The sequence below is a fragment of the Megalobrama amblycephala genome, linkage group LG14 (assembly GCF_018812025.1).
Source record: "Megalobrama amblycephala isolate DHTTF-2021 linkage group LG14, ASM1881202v1, whole genome shotgun sequence".
Classification (NCBI taxonomy): domain Eukaryota; kingdom Metazoa; phylum Chordata; class Actinopteri; order Cypriniformes; family Xenocyprididae; genus Megalobrama; species Megalobrama amblycephala.
In genome coordinates, this window is record NC_063057.1 from 49,226,427 (window position 1) to 49,248,262 (window position 21,836).

At 34.7% G+C, this 21,836-nt stretch overlaps 2 protein-coding genes across 3 annotated transcripts; both read right to left on the bottom strand.

Moving 5' to 3' along the window:
- Nucleotides 1-2,188: 2,188 nt before the first annotated feature.
- Nucleotides 2,189-10,271, bottom strand: si:ch211-244b2.3 (uncharacterized protein LOC557230 homolog). Its single transcript, XM_048156387.1, has 13 exons — nt 10,115-10,271; nt 8,831-8,906; nt 8,622-8,673; nt 8,284-8,407; nt 7,932-8,082; nt 6,219-6,339; nt 5,989-6,097; nt 5,792-5,897; nt 5,581-5,686; nt 5,265-5,343; nt 3,555-3,618; nt 3,152-3,272; nt 2,189-3,069 (listed from the first exon to the last, which is right to left on the bottom strand). The coding sequence occupies exons 3-13, from the start codon at nt 8,629-8,631 to the stop codon at nt 3,008-3,010; spliced, it is 1,053 nt and encodes a 350-aa protein (XP_048012344.1). The 5' UTR covers nt 8,632-8,673; nt 8,831-8,906; nt 10,115-10,271; the 3' UTR covers nt 2,189-3,007.
- Nucleotides 10,272-11,672: 1,401 nt separating this feature from the next.
- On the bottom strand, nt 11,673-21,222 carry si:ch211-244b2.4 (uncharacterized protein LOC541512 homolog). Of its 2 annotated transcripts, none has more exons than XM_048156919.1 (10): nt 21,018-21,222; nt 20,024-20,142; nt 19,686-19,869; nt 16,642-16,804; nt 16,283-16,418; nt 15,582-15,693; nt 15,404-15,485; nt 14,981-15,089; nt 12,685-12,790; nt 11,673-12,514 (listed from the first exon to the last, which is right to left on the bottom strand). In XM_048156919.1, exons 1-10 carry the CDS (start codon nt 21,049-21,051, stop codon nt 12,453-12,455), a joined length of 1,107 nt encoding a protein of 368 aa, XP_048012876.1. In that variant the 5' UTR covers nt 21,052-21,222; the 3' UTR covers nt 11,673-12,452. The 2 variants fall into 2 exon arrangements, with proteins under 2 accessions (XP_048012876.1, XP_048012877.1); XM_048156920.1 differs by having other exon boundaries at nt 16,660-16,804; nt 21,018-21,217.
- Between the last annotated feature and the right edge of the window lie 614 nt (nt 21,223-21,836).

Consider the following 21,836-nt stretch of genomic DNA (forward strand, 5'->3'; position numbering starts at 1 on the left):
CCAATAAGATTTTTAATGTTTTTAAAAGAAGTTCCGTCTGCTCACCAAGGCTACATTTATTTAATTAAAAATACAGTAAAAAACAGTAATATTGTGAAATATTATTACAATTTAAAATAACTGTGTACTATTTAAATATATTTGACAAAGTAATTTATTCCTGTGATGCAAAGCTGAATTTTCAGCATCGTTACTCCAGTCTTCAGTGTCACATGATCCTTCAGAAATCATTCTAATATGCTGATCTGCTGCTCAATAAACATTTATGATTATTTTCAATGTTGAAAACAGTTGTGTACTTTTTTTTCAGGATTCCTTGATGAATAGAAAGTTCAAAAGAACAGCATTTATCTGAAATACATAGCTTCTGTAGCATTATACACTACCGTTCAAAAGTTTGGGGTCAGTAAGAATTTTTATTTTTATTTTTTTGAAAAGAAATTAAAGAAATGAATACTTATATTCAGCAAGGATGCATTAAATCAATCAAAAGTGGCAGTAAAGACATTTATAATGTTACAAAAGATTAGATTTCAGATAAACACTGTTCTTTTGACCTTTCTATTCATCAAATAATCCTGAAAAAAAATATTGTACACAAATATTTTGTACAATTGTACACATTAAATGTTTCTTGAGCAGCAGATCAGCATATTAGAATGATTTCTGAAGGATCTTGTGACACTGAAGACTGGAGTAATGATGCTGAAAATTCAGCTTTGCCATCACAGGAATAAATTACTTTGTGAAATATATTCAAATAGAAAACCGTTATTTTAAATTGTAATAATATTTCACAATATTACTGTTTTTTACTGTATTTTTAATTAAATAAATGTAGCCTTGGTGAGCAGACGAAACTTCTTTTAAAAACATAAAAAAAATCTTAGTGGTTCCAAACTTTTGGACTGTACTGTGTGTATATATATATATATATATATATATATATATATATATATATATATATATATATATATATATATATATATATATTTTTTTTTTTTTTTTTTTTTCAAAGCGCATTTATTACACATTTTTTCACATTGCAGTCATGAAAATAATACTTTTTGCATTATGGTAATGAGATTTTAGGAAATATTAGGAAATTAGTTATTTTTTTGTTGTTGTTTGTTTTATGGTAATGAGAATGAGTTTTTTTTTTTTTTTTGCATTGCATTGCTGAGAATTGGTGGAAAGTGTGCTCCATTGTTAGAATATGTCTCAATGTAAAAGATTAGAAATAGGCTTCTTTATTCAAAAAGTATTATTCGCACATTTTGGGGTAAAATATGCATTCCTATAGTTCTTGGGGAAATCACTGATATATATGGTAAATTATAGCATTAAATTGACTGCAACAACTTGTATACTACCAAGTTGTGACAGAAATGCGTGTTTCATGAATGAAGCCCGGTGCGTTTGTTTCCCTTTTCGGTTCTCTGCTGTTACTTCCTGCCCTGTGTTAAATCATCTGTGTTATTCTGTAATATTGTGTTTCTTGGGGATGTTACATTTAGCTACAGTTTTGTTTGTCTGTTATCATTATATGGGCAGTTTCCTGTTGAATTCCATATCATGTTATTCCATATCCTGACCAAACCGACCGCTGCAACACAGCAAATCACCAAAATGTGTATTATTTCTGGAAAAAACATGAATGAAGTGTACAGTATATAGAGGTGATTTTTTTTTTTTTTTTTTTTTTTTAATACTGTTGAATCACTTTCCTAAGGAGAATCTTTAATATCCAGACATGTTTTATTTAAAGGGAATGCTTTTCCTGGTCTTATGAATGAGAGGCCTTATGTTGAGAGTTGTGCAATAGCAGGTCCGTGATGGAGATTGTGAAAATAACTTTCTGTATGAGTGTTTCACTACATGCAGTTTTCAAATAGTTTAAATTAATGTAGATAAAACATCTGGATTGTTTTAATTTAAAAATGTGAACTGGATTGTTGGAAAGATGGTGATTTTTGGAATCAAATAAATTGATTATTTAAAGGGTACCTTTTCACTTCCCAAGTAATTCATTTGTATTTTATTTTTTTGAGTACTTTTATTGAAGCGTAATAGTGTACAAATTGGTGTCCCTGAAAAAATGAGTAGAAATATCTTTATCTGTAACAAACCAACAGTTGGTCTAGCTAGCTAGTCTTTACTCAGTGGTAAGTGAAATTCGACAACAGACTGACATTGCAAATATTTATTAGTGGATCTCATGAACCCCAAAACCATATTTTTATTAGCAAATTAAGTATAATTTGTGGAAACTTTACATTGTTTCCATGACAATTAAGCACATTTCAGTAAATGGAAAAATGTGATAAAAGTTGTACTTATAACCCATAGTTGTATTTTTATTTTATTTTATTTTTTTCTGATTTTATTAAAAAACAAAACAAAAAAAAGAGTCTGGAAGGGAGTGCTTTGCCATGACAAAATAATGCATAGCATGAAAAGTGACCTGGACAAATTTCTTTGTTTATGAAGAGAATTAACAAATATATTTAAATTATTGAATAAACAGAAATATAAAATAATATATAACATTTTGTAAAGATAATAGTGATTGTAAATTTGTATAGTCAATGATAGTTTCCAAAATATTTCGTAATCATAATCAACATTTAAGTAATGGAAAAGTCAATGGAAATTAATTGGCTAGTAAGTGTCGGAACCATGTTATTAAGACTCCCGTAAAATAAAGTGGCATTTAAAGAAAAAATAAAAAAATGTCAACATGAATCATAAGATACTTGCACATGCAATCTTCGAATCACAGTAAAAAGAATAAAAACAGAAATTTGGTAAAGCACATAATCACTATGAGAACAGTTTTTTTATGGCAGTTAATAAAACAATATATTCACATGGGTAAGCATGGACAAACTGCATAATTTCGATATTTCATATCACATATTCCTGGGAAGCTTGCAGACATTGCATAAACCGGCGTCCTGAGTTCACATATAGCTACAAGTAAATGTAAGAATAGGCAAGTGAGGTCTTATTGCTGAAGGCGGCGTACAGGTCTCCTGGTGTCAGTGGATTGGTTGGTCTGGGTCATGTCTGAAACAAAACACACAATTTATTTGATTTACAGATATTTGTAGTAAACGCGCATTTCTGATAAGTTTGTGTATGAACGCACCTGAGAAGTCCAGCTCATAGGTGAACCTGCCCGCCCTGAAACTCATTGTCCCAGTGGAGTCCTGCTGGTACTCGGCTTCAATATCTTGACTTGACACGCTGCAATGTCCCCGAGAACCGCCCTACACAACCACAAAGTCCAAGTTTATGACACAGAACATAAGGTGTGACTGTCTTTGTTTTGTTGTGCAAGATCACAGGTCAAATTGTAAGCAGCACGATAGCCACATTAAAGTGAATATGTAACTGAATATGTAACCCTAATACAGTTAGAATGAACAAGGCCTATAAGTTCTAGCAAGACACCACGTAACAATCTCCCATATTATCACTTAAGAATCACTTGTAGCAACTTCTGCAACCATCACATCATAAAATGTAAAAAAAGGTAAAGATTTATTTACTTTACAATAATCCTTCCATTTGCCATCCATGTCTTTGAACTGCCAGCGAGCTTGTGACAATGCACTGTGATAGAACAAAAGTATTTATTGTAATGCACTGTAATACATCAATACATCAATAATAAATCCATTTTTTATATAAACAGTCCATTTTATGACAGCATTTTGAGACTTTCTTAACAATGGAGCTTACATCGATCAGGCATAACATTATGACCACCTTCATTAATATTGTGTTGGTCCCACTTTTGCTGCCAAAACAGCCCTGACCCATCGAGGCATGGACTCCACTAGAAGGTGTGCTGTGGTATCTGGCACCAAGATGTTAGCAGCAGATCCTTTAAGTCCTGTAAGTTGCGAGGTGGGGCCTCCATGAATCGGACTTGTTTGTTCAGCACATCCCAAAGATTCTCAATTGGATTGAGATCTGGGGAATTTGGAGGCCAAATTCATTGTTGTGCTCCTCAAACCATTCCTGAACCATTTTTGCTTTGTGCCAGGGAGCATTATCCTGGTGAAAGAGGCCACAGATACCAGGGAAAACCGTTTCCATGAAAGGGTGTACATGGTCTGCAACAATGCTTAGGTAGGTGGTGCGTGTCAAAGTAACATCCACATGGATGGCAGGACCCAAGATTTCCCAGCAGAACATTGCCCAAAGCATCACACTGCCTCCGCCTGCTTGCCTTCTTTCCATAGTGCATCCTGGTGCCATGTGTTTCCCAGGTAAGTGACGCACATGCACCCAGCCATTTACCAGGCTATGATTCATCAGACCAGGCCACCTTCTTCCATTGCTCCATGGTCCAGTTCTGATGCTCATGTGTCCACTGTTTGCACTTTCGGTGGTGGACAGGGGTCAGCATAGGCACCCTGACTAGTCTGCGGCTATACAGCCCCATACGCAACAAACTGTTATGCACTGTGTAATCTGACACCTTTCTATCAGAACCAGCATTAACTTCTTGAGCAGTTTGAGCTACAGTAGCTCATCTGTTGGATTGGAGCCTTCGCTCCCCACGTGCATCAGTGACCCTTGGCCGCCCATGACCCTGTCGCCGGTTCACCACTGTTCCTTCCTTGGACCACTTTGGATAGATACTGGCCACTGCAGACCGGAAATACCCCACAAAAGCTGCAGTTTTGGAGATGCTCTGAGCCAGTCATCTAGCCATCAGAATGTTGCCCTTGTCAAACTCGCTCTAATCCTTACGCTTGTCCATTTTTCCTGCTTCTAACACATCAACTTTGAGGACAAAATGTTCACTTGCTGCCTAATATATCTCACCCTCTAACAGGTGCCGTGATGAAGAGATAATCAGTGTTGTTCACTTCACCTGTCAGTGCTCATAATGTTATGCCTGATTGGTGTATTTTTAATGCCGTTTATATCTCACAACTGCAAGTTATCTCACAAGTTATCTTGTTTGAGTTTGTATCTCATAATTCTGCCTCCTTTTTTTGCAGTTGTGAGTTTACATCTCGCAATTCTGACTTTTTTCCCCAAATTTTTCAAAACAAGCCACAAGCGCAGGAGTAATTTGGAGAAACCTTGTTTATAACTCGTGATTGTTAGAAAAAGAAGTTTGAATTGTTAGATATAAACTCGCAATTGTGAGATAAAAAGTCACAATTACCTTTTTTAGATTTTTAGTCCATGGCAGAAATAAACTTCCATAGAAATGTCTTCTTTTACCAATGGATTCATACCTGTTTGTTTGCTGGATTCCATTCGCAACTCTCCTGACAGCTCTTTTTGTTCCATATTTATTGTTCACTTGATACATTCCTGTAGACATGAAGATAAATGATGATACAGATGACTAATCAATATGTTTGCATTCCTTTTCAAACACAGTTAAAGCCTTGACATTTTAACTTTAACACATTACTCTTAGCAGACATTCTCTAGAAGACATTTTATAACAAAAGGCCTCCGCTTTTCCCTCATGTTAGTTGTACACTACAGACTTCTATATATAAAGATTTTTTTTATTTTATTTTATAATGTCTTAATGTATCTTACCACCAAAGTAAAGAGTGTAAGAGAATCGTCTGACTGTGAATGAAACTTGGCACTGAGGGTTGAGCTGATACAACCTCTCGATTTCTGCACTATCCAATGAACATCCCTGTAGAGACACACAAAAACACCAATGAACATTTAGATTAAACATGTCACTTTCGCCTTCAACATTTCAGTGAATTTGGAAGTAATAACAGCGTTTAGAACTCACTGGTTTCTGGTACTCGGTCCAAATACCCTCATCACCCATAAACTCCCAGATGTACTGAGAAGAAGAATTTGTTGGGTTTGCAGAGGGAGTTGCCAAAAGTGGTGAGCTGCATGTGATAAAAGGAAATAAAAGGGTTTGTCTAAAAATACAATTTTAAAGATAATGGGAATTCACAACTAGAACTAATTAAGTAATACCTGTTTTGATGTGCTGTTGTACTGTTGTTGTGCGTTACTATTGCATTAAATTTTGGTCGCCGTCTTACTTTCCTCGACATGTATGTGGATAGATTTATTTGAGTCATGTCTACAAAATAAAAAATAAAAAAAGTTAGTGGATTTAAATTTTTAAGTGTTTCCATTTTTTGAGAAAGACTATATGGTTTCACAGCCATGAAGGTTTTAATCAGTCTTATTTGTCCAATTACCATTGAAGTCCACACTGTAAGTCATGCTTCCTGCAGTAAACTGGACTGAGCCTCTTGGGTTGCTGTTGTACTGCTGCTCTATAAAATCACTTCCAATTGAGGATGCTCTCCCACCGAATCCCTGCAGAAATTAGAGAGGAAACAAAAATCTGAGGACCTTGTGTGCTACATTATATCTAGCAGGGATGCCAACTTTTGAGTTCAGATTGGTGTGAGAATGGGGTTTGGGGGGGTATTGACACAAATTCCATGATTCGATTAATGAGCTTGCAATTCAGTTTCATTGTCGATTCAATATCTATTCATTTGGATATACATGGATATAGTACATTTTAATTTTTTCAAGGAAAAAAATCTAATGTTGCAAACATTAGAAAAAAGGGAACTCTCAGCTGGTACATTATTACTATTAAAGGATAATTAATAACTGATTTGTATACAATTGCATAAGGCCGTTATTATAATAATAATGTTATGATAATACATTTTAATACGGAAGAGGATTAGGGCCAAGCAATAATTAAAAAATAAAACCATCTCGAGATTAAAGTTGTTAAATTTTGAGAAAAAACTCGTTAAACTTCGAGAAAAAAGTCGAGATAAAATGTTGAGAATAAAGTCATTAAATTACGAGAAAAAAGTCGTTAAATTATGAGAACAAATTCGTAATTTAACGAATTTGTTCTAGTAATTTAACGAGTTTATTCTCAACATTTTATTTCAACTTTTTTCTCGAAATTTAACGAGTTTTTTCTTAAAAAGTTTAAGAATAAACTTATAGTTTATTAAAAAAAAAAACAGATTACACATTGGCCTTAAAAATTAACGTGTGACTTTAATTATAAACAAGCCCAAAATACACCGGGACTTTTATTTTGAAATGTCTACACAATTGCGGGCTGATCCTTCAGATTCTTACAACCGTCTAAAACATTATATAAAGGCCATAAAGTAGACATTGTAATAATTCATCAACTTGAGTTCATTAGCAATCGCTTGGCATAAATCTGCTCTTTTCATTGATTGAGAATCACTATGAAGCAGTCTGAAGCGCTTTTGTCGCTACTTCCACTCATTTTTGTCATCCTTGTGTCCAGTTTGCTTTGCAAAGTGCCGTAGAAAATTGACTTTGTTCTTTGATGTGAATGTTAAAAGCTGCACGCTGATTGTCGCATATTTCTGATGTATGATTGGCTATTATATTAATCTACATCGATTAAAACTGCCTAGAGCTTATCATCGTTATCGACATATATTTTTTCAAGATTTCACGATTCGATATGATATTGTTTATTGGCACAGCCCTAGGTAAATGTAATGTTACCTGATACATTTTTTACAAGCTTTTTTATCTGTGGTTGAAACACTGACATGAGACATTTCAGTAAGTTGAACTGGTTCTTTCAACATACCCTCTGATGTTCATTCATGTTTATGTTGTACTGTAACTAATAGTAAAGAGGCAGACGATCGGTTCACGTGCGCTACCATTTCGATTGAACTGAGGCATTACAGCGAACTGTCACGCCACATTAAGAGCGCCAAAACGGTATTTATTGTTTTTTTACTGTGTAAGAATATGGACGTGTGGCACGAGAGTGTGAGAACAGTGTCAATTGCGTGACTCTGACGGTGAGAGTTGGCAGCCCTGTATCGTATGCTAGTTTAGCTGGCAGCAGCATAACTCCAAATTAATATATTTCTAGAACTTACCTGAGATCCATATTCACACCAGCGATGGTTATCTTTGTAGTACCAGCCTACTTCCTGTTTCTGGTTAGCGGAGAGCAGCGTATTGCGCCGTATACTAAGGTTATGAAGAGGTCCATCGACTGTCATTTCGTCAAAGTCAATATGGGCGGCCCTGTGTAATGGATGGGAAAGGCTTAAATTAATATTTAATCCTACAGATTATATTAATAAAAATACTTTAGTAAATGACTGGTAGTGAATAACAATAATAATAATAATACATGCATACAAACATAATCAGTGAATGTAAAGTCTTAATAAAATGATTTTGATAAAATGATCTCTGTAATAAATTTGTTGAAGACCAGCTCACCCCATGTTGAGGTAGATGCTGATCCCATTAGCCCCTGGCTGACAGTAATGGGCCTCAATGACAAAATCATTAGCGATAGAAACCCACTGCTGTCCATTAAACAGCTGCCACTCAAAGTGGTTACCTGAGGGTTTAAATGAATGGATGACTCAATGAATGACTGAATAAATGAGTGAATGAATGAGTAAAAAATGAACAGTCAATCACACAAAATATGGGAATGTTCATTTCTCATTAAGTTATCCTAATAAAGAAATTATATTTTGTCAGATATACTTATTTGCTGCAAAACAGAAACCAACATAAAAATGATAAATATATAAGCCAAACAGACTTACCTGTAGCCATGTTGTTAGATAATGCTGTTGTGTCTTCCTGAATAATGATAGCCTAAAGATTTTAAATGAACCATTTAAACTTTTTTTCCCCTGGTATATAAATACAACTGTCAATGTAAACACAGTGTGTGGAAAAATACTGGATTTGACTGAATCCATCTACAATCACATGATTCAAAAAGGTAAATGAGAATAATTGTGTCACCTACCTAAAGCATAACAGCTGACGTCATCTTTAAGGTCATAACTTCATAGCTCCTTTTCCTTAAATTGATTTTCACACTTCTAAACAAACAGACACAGACAGGCTATTCAGTAGAACATTTTTTGAAACGGGTTTGATTAAAGTAGGCCTACACTAAGTAAAATTTTAATATAGATAATGTGTTTTAAGTTGGCCTATTCGTCGTAAACCACACAGTTCCATCTCAAAGCTAAATTTTATATTTTTAAAAATGTTGGAAATACCTTTAAAGGGATAGTTCATCCAAAAATGAAAATTATGCCATGATTTACTCACCCTCAAGCCAGGTGTATATGACTTTCTTCGTTCAGACGAACACAATCAGAGATATATTTAAAAATATCCTTAGTCCTCCAAGGTTTATAATGGTTGTGTATGGGGGCCTGCGTTTTTAAGTCAAAAATAAAGCATTCATCCATAAAAAAAAAAAAAAAAAAAAGTAGGCTAATCAATACAACTCCAGTGGGTTACAACTCTGTATGGTCGTCTGCCGGAAGCTAGTTATTTGAATTTATAACATTTTAAATATGGATATTTTTCTTACAAAATCACTTCAGAACACCTTTATTAAACCCCTGGAGTCGTATGGATTACTTTTTCTATGGATGGATGCATTATTTTTTACTTCAAAACGCGGCCCCCCATTCACAACCATTATAAACCTTGGAGGACTAAGGATATTTTTTAAATGTCTCTCTGATGATTGTGTTCTTCTCAAAGAAGACCTAGGATGGCATGAGGGTGAGTAAATCATGGGATAATTTTGATTTTTGGGTGAACTATCACTTTAAGAAAGTTAACAGAGTTGACCACAACCACGGCGACTTGTTTAAATAGCCAAGACAAGATTTGAGCCCAAGATAATGAAACCAAGTGCTTCATAGAAAGATAATGAAATGCTGATATTTCGAAATATATTCACCTTTCTTAATTATCAGGTTTTTACCTATTCAAAATCGCTGGTTGACATTTTAAGACGCCGCACAAAACGGCGTAAGACTACACTTTTTAAATAATACGTCACATAACTAAGCGCTTTAATCCAAATATGTAAACAGAGCGAATACAAAAATACAGTTAAAAAGTAGCAGGAGCATGAGGGACACAAATGGTATCCGTTTTGTTGAATGACCCAAATTTACAACAATTTAATCAGATCTACGAACTAAGCTGTTTTGTGACGCTCTCGGAGATGTTGTTAAATAAGGTCATGAAATTAGTATTGTAAAATACTTAAAGGGTTACTCACCAAATCGGCATAGCATATTAAACATCTAAAAACATATTTGTCAAAACGTACAGCCGAATGTTTGTTAGAATTTAAAGTGCTCCACAGCCGAATCCCCCTGACCAAGTTTCGGTTTCTTTTCACTCTCGGTTTCTTTTCAGTCTCGTGCGAACAAACAGGGAGTTTGTGGGTTGTGACTGGCTGTATTTAAATATCTTTCAGCGCTTAAAACGAATTTTAAAAGATATACCCGTGTTGTAGCTATATATATTTAGCCTATATTGCTCTTTTTCGGTGTTTCTTTAACCTTGAGGCACTTTTATATCTCGTATAGTGCTATAAACTAAAAAGTATATAGCCTAAACAACAAGTGAAGTAATGTAAACAACAAGTGATGTAAACAATTTAATATTCATTGTGAGAAAATATTTATAAATTCTATATTCTATGAATAATAACTAAATAATATGAGATCAATCTTAATAACTACTGGTAATTTTTTATTTAATAATTTATAAGTTATATATAATTGTTCGTGAAGGCTGGAAATGAAAAACGCCTTCTATTCAGGTGTGCGGAATTATTAGGCAGGTTTTCTTTTACAGGAAAAATGAGCCAAAAAAGAGATTTAACTCAGACTGGAAAGTCAAAAATTATTAAATGTTCATGAGAAAGATGCCATGCTAATGCAGTACTAGAAATTGAAAAGTTAAAGCATGACCAATGGACAGCAAAATGCTCATTGGGCTAGCAGGGTCAGACAAAGGTTGAGAAGAAAAGACAGGTTAACTGCAAAAGAATTAAGAATTAAGGTGAAGAATTAAGTGTGAAACCATCAGGAAACCTGTAGTCTCCAGCACCAACATTTTCCAGAACTGCAACCTACCTGGAGTCTCCAGAAGTGCAAGGTGTCAGGATTGTAGAGACTTGGGTTAGGTAAAGAATCCAAAAAAATGACCCCACGTAAAGTATAGGCTTTATAGGCAGACAGATTGAGAGTGACTCTTGAAGGACCAGCACATCTTCTTGTACCACTGTTAGAAGAATTTATCTTCCAGAATCTGGCAGTAAGGTGTGGGAGTTCATTTTTAGTCCATCTCCTACCCTGATCTTCCAAAACTTACTGTCAGATTCTGGAAGATAAATTCTTCAAACAGTGGTACAGTGGTCTTCAGAAGGATCTTTCTTCCTCCTCATATTGCATGAGAACTGCGACTTGCTTAATAATGGGGAACAACCTTTTTATGTAGATCTTCCATTACCTAAGTAGACCTGGCAAACTATTTAACAAACCTGTCTGAGATTGATACCAGTTATCTAAAACTAAATATATATATATATATATATATATATATATATATATAGGCCTATTTTTTAATGTGGGTCATTTATAATCGAGCGTAAATACAATATATATATATATATATATATATATATATATAGGCCTATTTTTTAATGTGGGTCATTTATAATCAAGCTATAATTTCAGTTTATATAAAGTCTTTATATAAATTGTATTTACGATACATACATTTTTTCCTTCAATTAGCCAAGACAAAGGTTCTGCCATTTTCTTTTCTTTTTTATTTTGTATGCATTTTATTTTATTCAAGTAGCACTTATAAAACCATCCACATACTTCCACAAACTCTTGCATAGCATTTTGTTACATGTAAACAGTTCAGTTTGTAATCAAAAAACCCAGTAAAAACAGCTTCACTCAAATGATTGTCTTAATGTAGTAATTTCATGTAATTCATTTTTGTCATGTAAAAACATTATCTCAGTATTCACAGAGGTTTATTGTGCATCCCTGAATCCACTTTGTTTAATCATTTGAGCGTCTGTGAGTGTTAATGCTAAAAAAAATAAGTGCACATGAAAAAATGAAACTGTCCAGCTGGAAAAGGTTTCACAAGCAGTATATAAACATTGGTTGTCAGGCAGTTGCACAGGCAAAAAATATGCATGCCTGTTGTTATGGCACATTGGGTAGTAAGAATAATAACATGATAACATTTCAAAATATAATTCTTCAAATTAAACAGAAGCAAAATATTTATGCTCCAGGTTGCATGAGACAAATAACTGTTTTTAAGTTGATGTGGCAAGCAGCATTTCAAATAATTCATATTAACATGAAATTTATCAAAATAACTGAATTCAAATTTCTATTTCCTACCGGCAGTTTACCAAACAAAACAATAATTCCTGTTAAAACATCCTAACTCATAATCACACACATTCATATCAGTCATAATCACTAAATAACTTTTTACTTCCACCCCAGATTTGACTCTTATTTGCTGTTTGGATCTTGCGTATCAGGCCAATATCTGTTGCAAGACCTTGAGCCACCTTACTTTTCCACACGCCTGATCTTGCGTTCAGCTTTAGTGCTCTGGTTAACTTGACTCATCTCTGAAAGGAAAAAAAGACAAAGCATATTTTATCATATTCAAAAATCATAATTTTCATTAAGCATTTTAAAGTGATTCAAGATCAAGTCATGTTAATAAACACAAAGATCATGTGGTGGTTTATACAAAAGAAGACATTTAAATGTTTCACACTGTTTCTAAATTACATACTTGCAAAATCCAGAGTGTAACTGTCATTATTCACAGTGAAATTCATGGTCTTTTGGCTCTGCTGGTAACACCTCTCAATGTCAGCACTTGAGACTGAACAACCACCCTATTGAAATACAAAGTCAAGATCAGCGACAACAATTTGAATCTCTTTGTGCTCTTAAATAGTGTAGACAAAGTCATTAATTAAGGGATAATGTACATTAAGCCTGTCATTATCGCAAACTAAACCCCTTCAGGAAGATCAGGACTGGTATTGCATCACTCATGAAGGGTTTTATATTGCAATGATTACTAGTTGAATGCACTTTCCCTCTTATTATACTATTACACTATTATTTTTCTTCTCGAATGGGAGTCTATGGCAGCCCTATGCACGGAATATGAGAAAATGATGAAATGTGGAACAATTGTAGAGATGGTAATGAATAGTGATTGGACCAATTTTGCAGTCTCTAGGCCCAACTCTATAGCGCCACCACCAAAATTAACTTTTCTAAAGGTTATAGCTCTTGAACACTTTGTTCTAGAAAAATGAAATTCAGTTCACCCCATTCCTCTCCTCATTGGCTCAGACTTTTCCGCACAGAAATGACTAAAAAGTTTTTGTTTTTATTCATCAAGTTATGATGTTGCGAACTTAACGAGGTCGACTCAAAATTGGTTCAGAGGCTATACTAAAAAAAAATGTGGATACTTCATCGGAACAATGATCTGAGGGTCCATGCCAAGTGGGAACATCGGCACCTACAGGTCATGAGATCTGAAAAATAACTATTTTTGTGAATAACTAAGAAAATCATGATGTCAAATCACGATTCCTTGTGCCATGCCTAATTTGGGGATACCGATTTTGCCAGGATCAGATGAACCATCGGGCCATGTTGCCATTCAGAACGCAGGCTCAGTACTGGCCAACTCTGTTCACGTGAGCACCACAACACATGCTTGTGATGCTGACGCAGAACACGGAAGCGCTGCACTGTGTTTGCTACGTCAACTGCGTAGGAGACTGAGATGGAAGAATAGAAATTGTTGAATAAAGTTATTTTTGTTTTTTTGGTGCACAAAAAGTATTCTCGTTGCTTCATAACATTAAGGTTGAACTATTGTAGTCACATGGACTATTTTAATGATGTCTTTACTACCTTTCTGGACCTTGAAAGTGGTCATTGTGTTGCGGTCTATCGGAGGGCATAATATTAAGATAGAACCACTGAACTCACATGAACTGTTTCAAATATTTTTTAGTACCTTTATAGACCTTGAGAGTTTCAATGGCTTTGCTCTCAATAGAGGCCTCACTGAGCCATCAGATTTCATCAAAAATATCTTAATTTGCATTCCGAAGATGAACAAAGGTCTTGAGCAACATGAGGATGAGTAATTAAGGACAGAATTTTCATTTTTGGGAGAACTAACCCTTTAAAGACCTTTTTAAGACCCGCAGAAACCCTGTGATATTTTTAATTTTAATTTGGGGCCTGAAAACATAAACTTTTGAAAAAAGGATTTCAAGTTTTTGAAAATGATACCATTATCGTATCTGTATAAACTACAAAAACGCAAATTTGTGAAAATGGTGACATTATGCGCAAATGTATTATGTGTTCAGTCTTTAAGCGTGTAGTGTTTCTTTAAAAAAGTGACATCGCCAACTACTGGCCTGGCATGAATAATACAGCATTTTTAGTTGTTTTCACAGATCCGTGTAAATGAGGATCATTTTGACAATGTTGTCGTCTTTACGCAAAAAACGCGAAGTAAAAACTTTTCTGTTTTTAGTACATCGTTGTTGTGTAAATGTACCCGAAATGAAAATGAGAAATTCTGCCTTGGCAACTAGCAAAAATACAATAAGTGTAAGTGTTTTTTATATTTTAAGTTAAAGTTTATTTTATTTCAGGTAATGTAAAGTATGGCTGTATGGTTTTATTTTTAGTTAACTATAATAACCCTGCTTGGTCTTGGTCCATCTTAAACCAGTTTAACAAGCCTATAAGCTTATAAAATGTTATACTAAAACCCTCTGAGGCTGTTTTTACTACAGAAAAAGAGTGTTTACTCTTTAAAAAAAAGAGACACCAGAGGTCATCATATAAGAGACACAAAAGTAGCACCGGTATGTTGCTACAAACAATGGTCAAATATACTGTACAACTTGACGTTCATTATACAAAATCAAGTAATTTAGAAAATCGTGTGTTATAATTAATCAATATACACATCATAAATATAATATTAATGAACTAAAAAGCATTGTGCATTTGTAAATATTGAAAGAAATAAGTTTTACCGTGTTGTTGAAGGTATACCACTGTTTACTCCCTTTAAACTGCCACACTGGCGTTCTGTTTGTTGGAGGAGTCAGTACGTTTTTCATATGGGAGGCTATTCCTTGTAATCTGTTTTATGAACAAATTACACTGTTAGCATCATAAGTTATGTGTATTAGTTTTACACAATCATGCAAATCAATTTAAACACAACCAATTTTACTTCTGCAATGTGATATTCTGAATGAAACAGAATATTCAATGAAAAAACATAGAGAAAGACCTGAATGTATTTATCTGCAATAGACTAAATAGTGAAAAGTGGGCGTTATATACCTGAATATCACAGTGGTAGCACTTTTTTTTCTTAAAATCTTGATATCATAAATTAGATTGTAATGTGATAAGGCAAAGAGGCAAACATGAATCTGTTAGGTATTTACCCTCCACTTTTTGATTGTTCATATTTAGGGCGCCGTCTAACCCGCCTCTTATGGCCTGTAGATAAATTTGTCTGACACATTCCTGGAAACACAAACACATTCATGAATGTGACCTTTCCTGTTTGTGGAAAGGAATGGAAAAGAAACAGATGTGTGTGTGGGTGAATATGAATCAAACCTTTAAAGCTAATCTCATACTGGGCAGAGTCAATGGTGAACTTTACTGAACCACGTCGGTTGCTTTGATACCCCGTCTCCAGTTTTGAGCTCTCAATTGGACTTTTTTTGCCCTATAGACACACAAATACAATCAATAATGATCAAACTCATTCAGGCATAATATCACTATAATATCCTTATAATCTTAAACATCGATATACAGGTTTATACCTGACCTGTAATAAAAACAGTCTTCCTTAAGTTACTTTTTTGTCACTTTATGACCTTGGAGTTGATTTTTATTAAAATTGTTTCCACCTTTTTTTATCTGTTTTGTTATACGAAGGTAGCATCAAATCTTGGAAACTTTTTCACCATTTTATATAATGACTTTTATAACAAACCCAGACTTTTAATGTTAAAATATCCTAGTTTTTTATAAAATATCCATCATAAAATCCATCATATTCCAGATCCATCATAAAAATATGATCACTTCTTAAAACTATGAATAAATAGTGAATAAATATAGTATAAATATAGTATATGCAACCCCAGACAGCAACATAGTGTGGCCCAGATCCGGCCCACATCTGATGACAGGGACTAGGGCATTGTTAGTGGACAAATTAAGTTGACAAATTAAGTTAAAACTAGCAAGCCTGTCAAAGTGTGTTAATGTTGCAGTCCACAGGTCACATCCATTAGTGTAAAACTCACCTTCCCTCCATACTGGTACCAGCAGTGGTCACCTCTGTAATACCACAACCACTCTGTATCCTTTGAGTTCATACGTCGCACTTTAATATTCTTTTTCTGAAGAACTCTCATTTTAGTGAAATCAATCGAAATCATCCTGTAATGTGAATGAGAAGGAGTTAACATGTCAGTTACGTATAGCTGCAAATTGCAATATCGGGTTACAAGCACATAGTACCACGATGTGGTCAAAACGGCAAATTTGAGGAAAAAGTCGAATGGATACAGTTGTGATATGGTGTGTTACAGCGTACAGGAGCAAAATGTGGGAAAATACTGATAATATTTTCTCAGAATCTTTTAATGTGGTACATGCTTACATATTTTTTTGCACATACCCAGCGCGGGTGTTATAGATCTTGATTCCTTTGGTGTTAGGGAGTGAATACTGGGCTTCTAGAATGTGATCGTTGGAAATATTTTCCCAGCCCTTTCCAAAATTCAGCTGCCATCTGTAGGGCCCGTCACATTCCTCGTCAGTGTCTGTATGTGATTAAAAAATAATTCAATCAATAAACAATTAAACATACACACATTAATATAAACACAAGCGTGTAAAATATGAGTGACTGTACCTAATTACTATATTCTTAATTATACAACAGACCTCAAATGTATATCAATTATGTTCAATTTCAGTTAGAACCTCATTTAGGACAAAATCTATTACAGAATGGCATTTTTAAAGTGCATTATCTTATCTTAACTACGGATAGGAAAAGGGTATTCCAGAAGCATCCTAACTGTGTGTTCACACCGCCGGCGGCGAGAGCGTCAATGTGACGCTAGTCATTCATTTTCAATGAGAGCCGGCGGCGAGCTCCGGCGAGAGCGGCGCGGCGCGTCTTGGACGGTGAGAGCGTCAAGGAGAGTTGAAATCAGGTTAACTTTATGGTAATGAGCTATGACGCGGTTCGACGGCAACCAATTGGAATGTAGAGGTCCTCGCTTGAGAGGCTTCCGATTGGTTGACGCGACTTGTCATTTACTTTGACCCTCCCGTCGGCGGCGGTTTGAACGAACAGTACAGCGTTGGCAGGGCGGCCAAGGCGACTGTTGACGCTCTCGCAGGCGGCGGTGTGAACGCACGGTAACTCGGCAAAAAATCCTAAAAAACCGCCTTAACTTTAGGACAGGTGTCCTAACTTCAAAATTATTTGAAAGCCAACTGTAAAAATCACATAACTGTATAAAAATGGCTTCACATTTATTAATGATACAAGATGAAAAACAGCCATATTTGATGGCGGAAAGACATTTTAAACACTCAAACGATGTGCTCCACTTTGATGACAAAACACTGATAGTTACAGACTCTGAGGAAGTACAGTGATAGGCTTTGCCATTTCTATCAAGCTTATCAAAACCTCTTTCTGCAGCACTTAATTAAAAGCACACCTGTTTTGTTTCTCCATTTTAATCTCTAGTGTTTACTTCAGCTGCTTGCACATCATTGGTTGCTTGGTAACAGACCTGAGAGTTGATTAACTTGATGGAGCGGTTTAAGATTTCCTAACTACAGATAAGATTAGATTTTGTAAGATAGGATAAGAATCCTAAATCAAGTTAAAGGATTAGTTCACTTTCAAATGAAATTAATCCAAGCTTTACTCACCCTCAAGCCATCCTACTTTCTTCTTTCTGATGAACACAATCAGATAAATATTAATAAATATGCTGACGCATCCGAGCTTTATAATGGCAATGAAAGGAACCAATGAATATGAGTTGAATAAAGTGTCTCCATCTTCATCCATCCATCATAAACGTGTGCTCCAGGGGGTTAATAAAGGCCTTCTGAAGCGAAGCGATGCATTTGTGTAAAAAAAAAAATATATATCCATATTTAACAAGTTATGAAATAAAATATCTAGCTTCCGCCAGACTGCCTTCCGTATTTTACTCACGAAGAAAGTGTAAAACTCTCACAGTTCAAAACGCTTACGCTACGTCCTATCTGTTCTCTATTCAACTTAGGCCAGTTTACACTTTCTTTGTAACTTGCATATGGAAGGCGGTCTGGTAGAAACTAGAAATTTTACTTCATAACTTGTTAAATATGGATATTTTGTTTCACACAAATGAATCGCTTTGCTTCAGAAGGCCTTTATTAACCCCCTGGAGCTGTGTGGAGTATGTTTATGATAGATGGATGTGAATGAAGCCACTTTCTTCAGCTCATACTCATTGATCCCGTTCACTCCCATTATAAAGCTTGGATGCGTCAGAATATTTATTAATATTTCTCAGATTGTGTTCATCAGAAAGAATAAAGTCATATACACCTAGGGTGGCTTGAGGGTGAGTAAAGCTTTGGGTAATTTTCATTTGAAAGTGAACTAATCCTTTAAGATTTGCTTCTGTAATACAAATTTGTGGAAAATCCTAAATTAACTTGTCAGATCTTAACTTAAGATTTAAGAAAGAAAGTTTCTGTAATAAGCCCCCTGGTCCTCAAATCTTATTAGACAAGAGTAGTTCCAAGAGTTCTGAAACCACCTGGACAGATGTCCATGTCTATCACATCAATATTATATTATATTATATTAATTATATTATATAACACATAATTGAAAAAAAAAAGGTTTGTGATAAGTCTATATTAATACTTAAAGGGTTAGTTCACCCAAAAATGAAAATAATGTCATTTATTACTCACCTTCATGCCGTTCCACACCCGTAAGACCTTCGTTCACCTTCGGAACACAAATTAAGATATTTTTGTTGAAATCCGATGGCTCAGTGAGGCCTGCATAGCCAGCAATGACATTTCCTCTCTCAAGATCCATTAATGTAGTAAAAACATATTTAAATCAGTTAATGTGAGTATAGTGATTCAATATTAATATTATAAAGTGACGAGAATATTTTTGGTGCGCCAAAAAAACAAAATAAGGACTTATATAGTGATGGCTGATTTCAAAACACTGCTTCAGGAAGCTTTGGAGCGTTATGAATCTTTTGTGTCGAATCATGATTCGGATCGCGTGTCAAACTGCCAACGGCTGAAATCACGTGACTTTGGCGCTCCGAACCGCTTATTTGACACAAAAGATTCATAACGCTCCAAAGCTTCATGACGCTCCAAAGCTTTATAATATTAATATTGAACCACTGTACTCACATGTATATGTTTTTAGTACATTAATGGATCTTGAGAGAGGAAATGTCATTGCTGGCTATGCAGACCTCACTGAGCCATCGGATTTCAACTAAAATATCTTAATTTGCATTCCGAAGATTAACGAAGGTCTTACGGGTGTGGAACGGCACGAGGGTGAGTAATAAATGACATTATTATTATGATATTTTAATTGATAAGTACAATTTCTCTGTATACTTTTCCACCCTCATACACACATACCTGCAGATGAGTCTCTGCTAGCTTGTCTACGTTGTCCAGCTGATGAACTCTGAAGGTTGTGGTTGAGACGACACCCAGCACCATACTTGCATGAACCCTTCAGGAAGTAACTGCATATGTGCTCATTTCTACACTTGTCCCCAAAACGGCAGTTACCACGATTGTAATGCATACAGACTTTACGCTTGAACACAAAGCATCATAATTGGTTAAGATTTATTCATTTATTAAGCTGCAGCTGCATTCACACTCAGTAATGTGATTCTTTCAAATAATTTTTTTTTACACCACAAGGGCTTTTGTTTCTGCTTTCCTTTGAAATATCTTAAGAGATGTACCTGGTCAGATGTTTGTGCAGCTGCTTCATTGTCAGATGCAGAATCGGTGGCTGCCTCAGAGTCTGTGTCACTGTCACTGAACTCTGAGCAGCTTTCACTAGATTGATTGCTGCCTTCATCTATGAGGAAAGAAGTGCTCTTTATTGATATGAGAACAATTGGAATCAATAATTCTAAATGAGTTTAGAGAGTTTGACAATAATGATAAGAATTTATGCAATACAGATTTTACCGGATCACTGGACTGGGGGGTCCGGGGCTAGTTGTCACACAGGGAAGGGCTATAATATTATTATTATTTTTAATATTCATAATATAAAGTTCAAAAGAACATAATTTACAGTTGTGCTCAAAAGTTTGCATACCCTGGCAGAAATTGTGAAATTTTGGCATTGATTTTGAAAATCTGACTGATCATACAAAAAACCTACAGGAGAAATACTGGCTACTCTGGAAAAAGACGGTACAGTTGTTTCATGGAGCTCAAGACGACGATACTTCCAAAATCCATATTTTACCCAAACATGGGTTGAAACAACCCACTATATAGTTCATATCTATTATGTCATATATGTGTGCATAAACAGCAGTATAGTAAGTTACAGCAAACCGCTTAAGTTAAGAAAACACTCACATAATACCGTCAAAATGTGGTGTAATTTGATTGAACAATAAAAGAGTTTATTGCAAGTGGCCGCTGCTTCCCATTGTGACAACATGCCTCGTTATGTCTTTAAGGTAAGAGACTTTGACTTTCCAAAATAAACATACTGGAAATATTCACTGGAGTAAAAACTTGTTACAAGTAGTCTCTACTAGTTTTAGAAAAAGAGTATGACACATTAACCAATAGAGAGTGTTAACCGAAACCCCAGAGAAGCTAAAATCACCACAGTAGGCTACTTGAGATTAAAAGACAAAAAGTCGTCGAAGTATTGACAGCTTGTTTGATGCAATTTTGTTTATTTGATGTTGGAATATATATGAAACTCACCCGAACCCTCTTGATAGTTCGAAGCCATATTCATAAATGAAACGCCCTATATATTCTTTCAGTTTCATTTTCACGTAAATATAAATAGGCCTATGTTCGAGTGTACTAAGCAAGCAGGCGATATATCCACGTTGTTTTGAAATTAATACATTATTTCATTAGGGTTTTACGTAAAGTCAACAATAATTTGATTAAAAAATCCGTATTATACAGCAATACAGGTAATTTATCTACATCTAAAAGTCATTTTTAAAGATCTGGCGCCACCTGAAGGGCAGAAACCGCACCCAGCACTCAATACTAACCCTTTGGCAGTGGTTCTAAATTTAACTCCCTTTTCTGTAGCTAGAAAACCAGTTTTATGGTCTCATTAACAAATGTGTGTTTGAGATGAATGGGAATGTCCATTTAAAAAAAAAAAAATTAATAACATTTCTGTAAAGCAAAATACAAATATAGAAAGAATAAAAGAAATGCATATACAATGGTTTAATGACAGTTTAATTGATATACTCACAGAGGGGCTCTTCTATAATCAAAGATCCATGAGAGGTATGTATTATATTAGGCTACATTAGTTTGCACACTGTTGACAATTACAATATACTATATATATATATATATATATATATATATATATATATATATATATATATATATATATATATATACATATGTCTTTTACAGAATATACTGAGTATGACAACTCCCAAATGATTTTTTTTTATATATATATATAAATAATATTGTATTAATATAAATATATTATATGTGAATTAATTCACTACAAATTTTGAATTTTGTAGAGCATAATTTCAG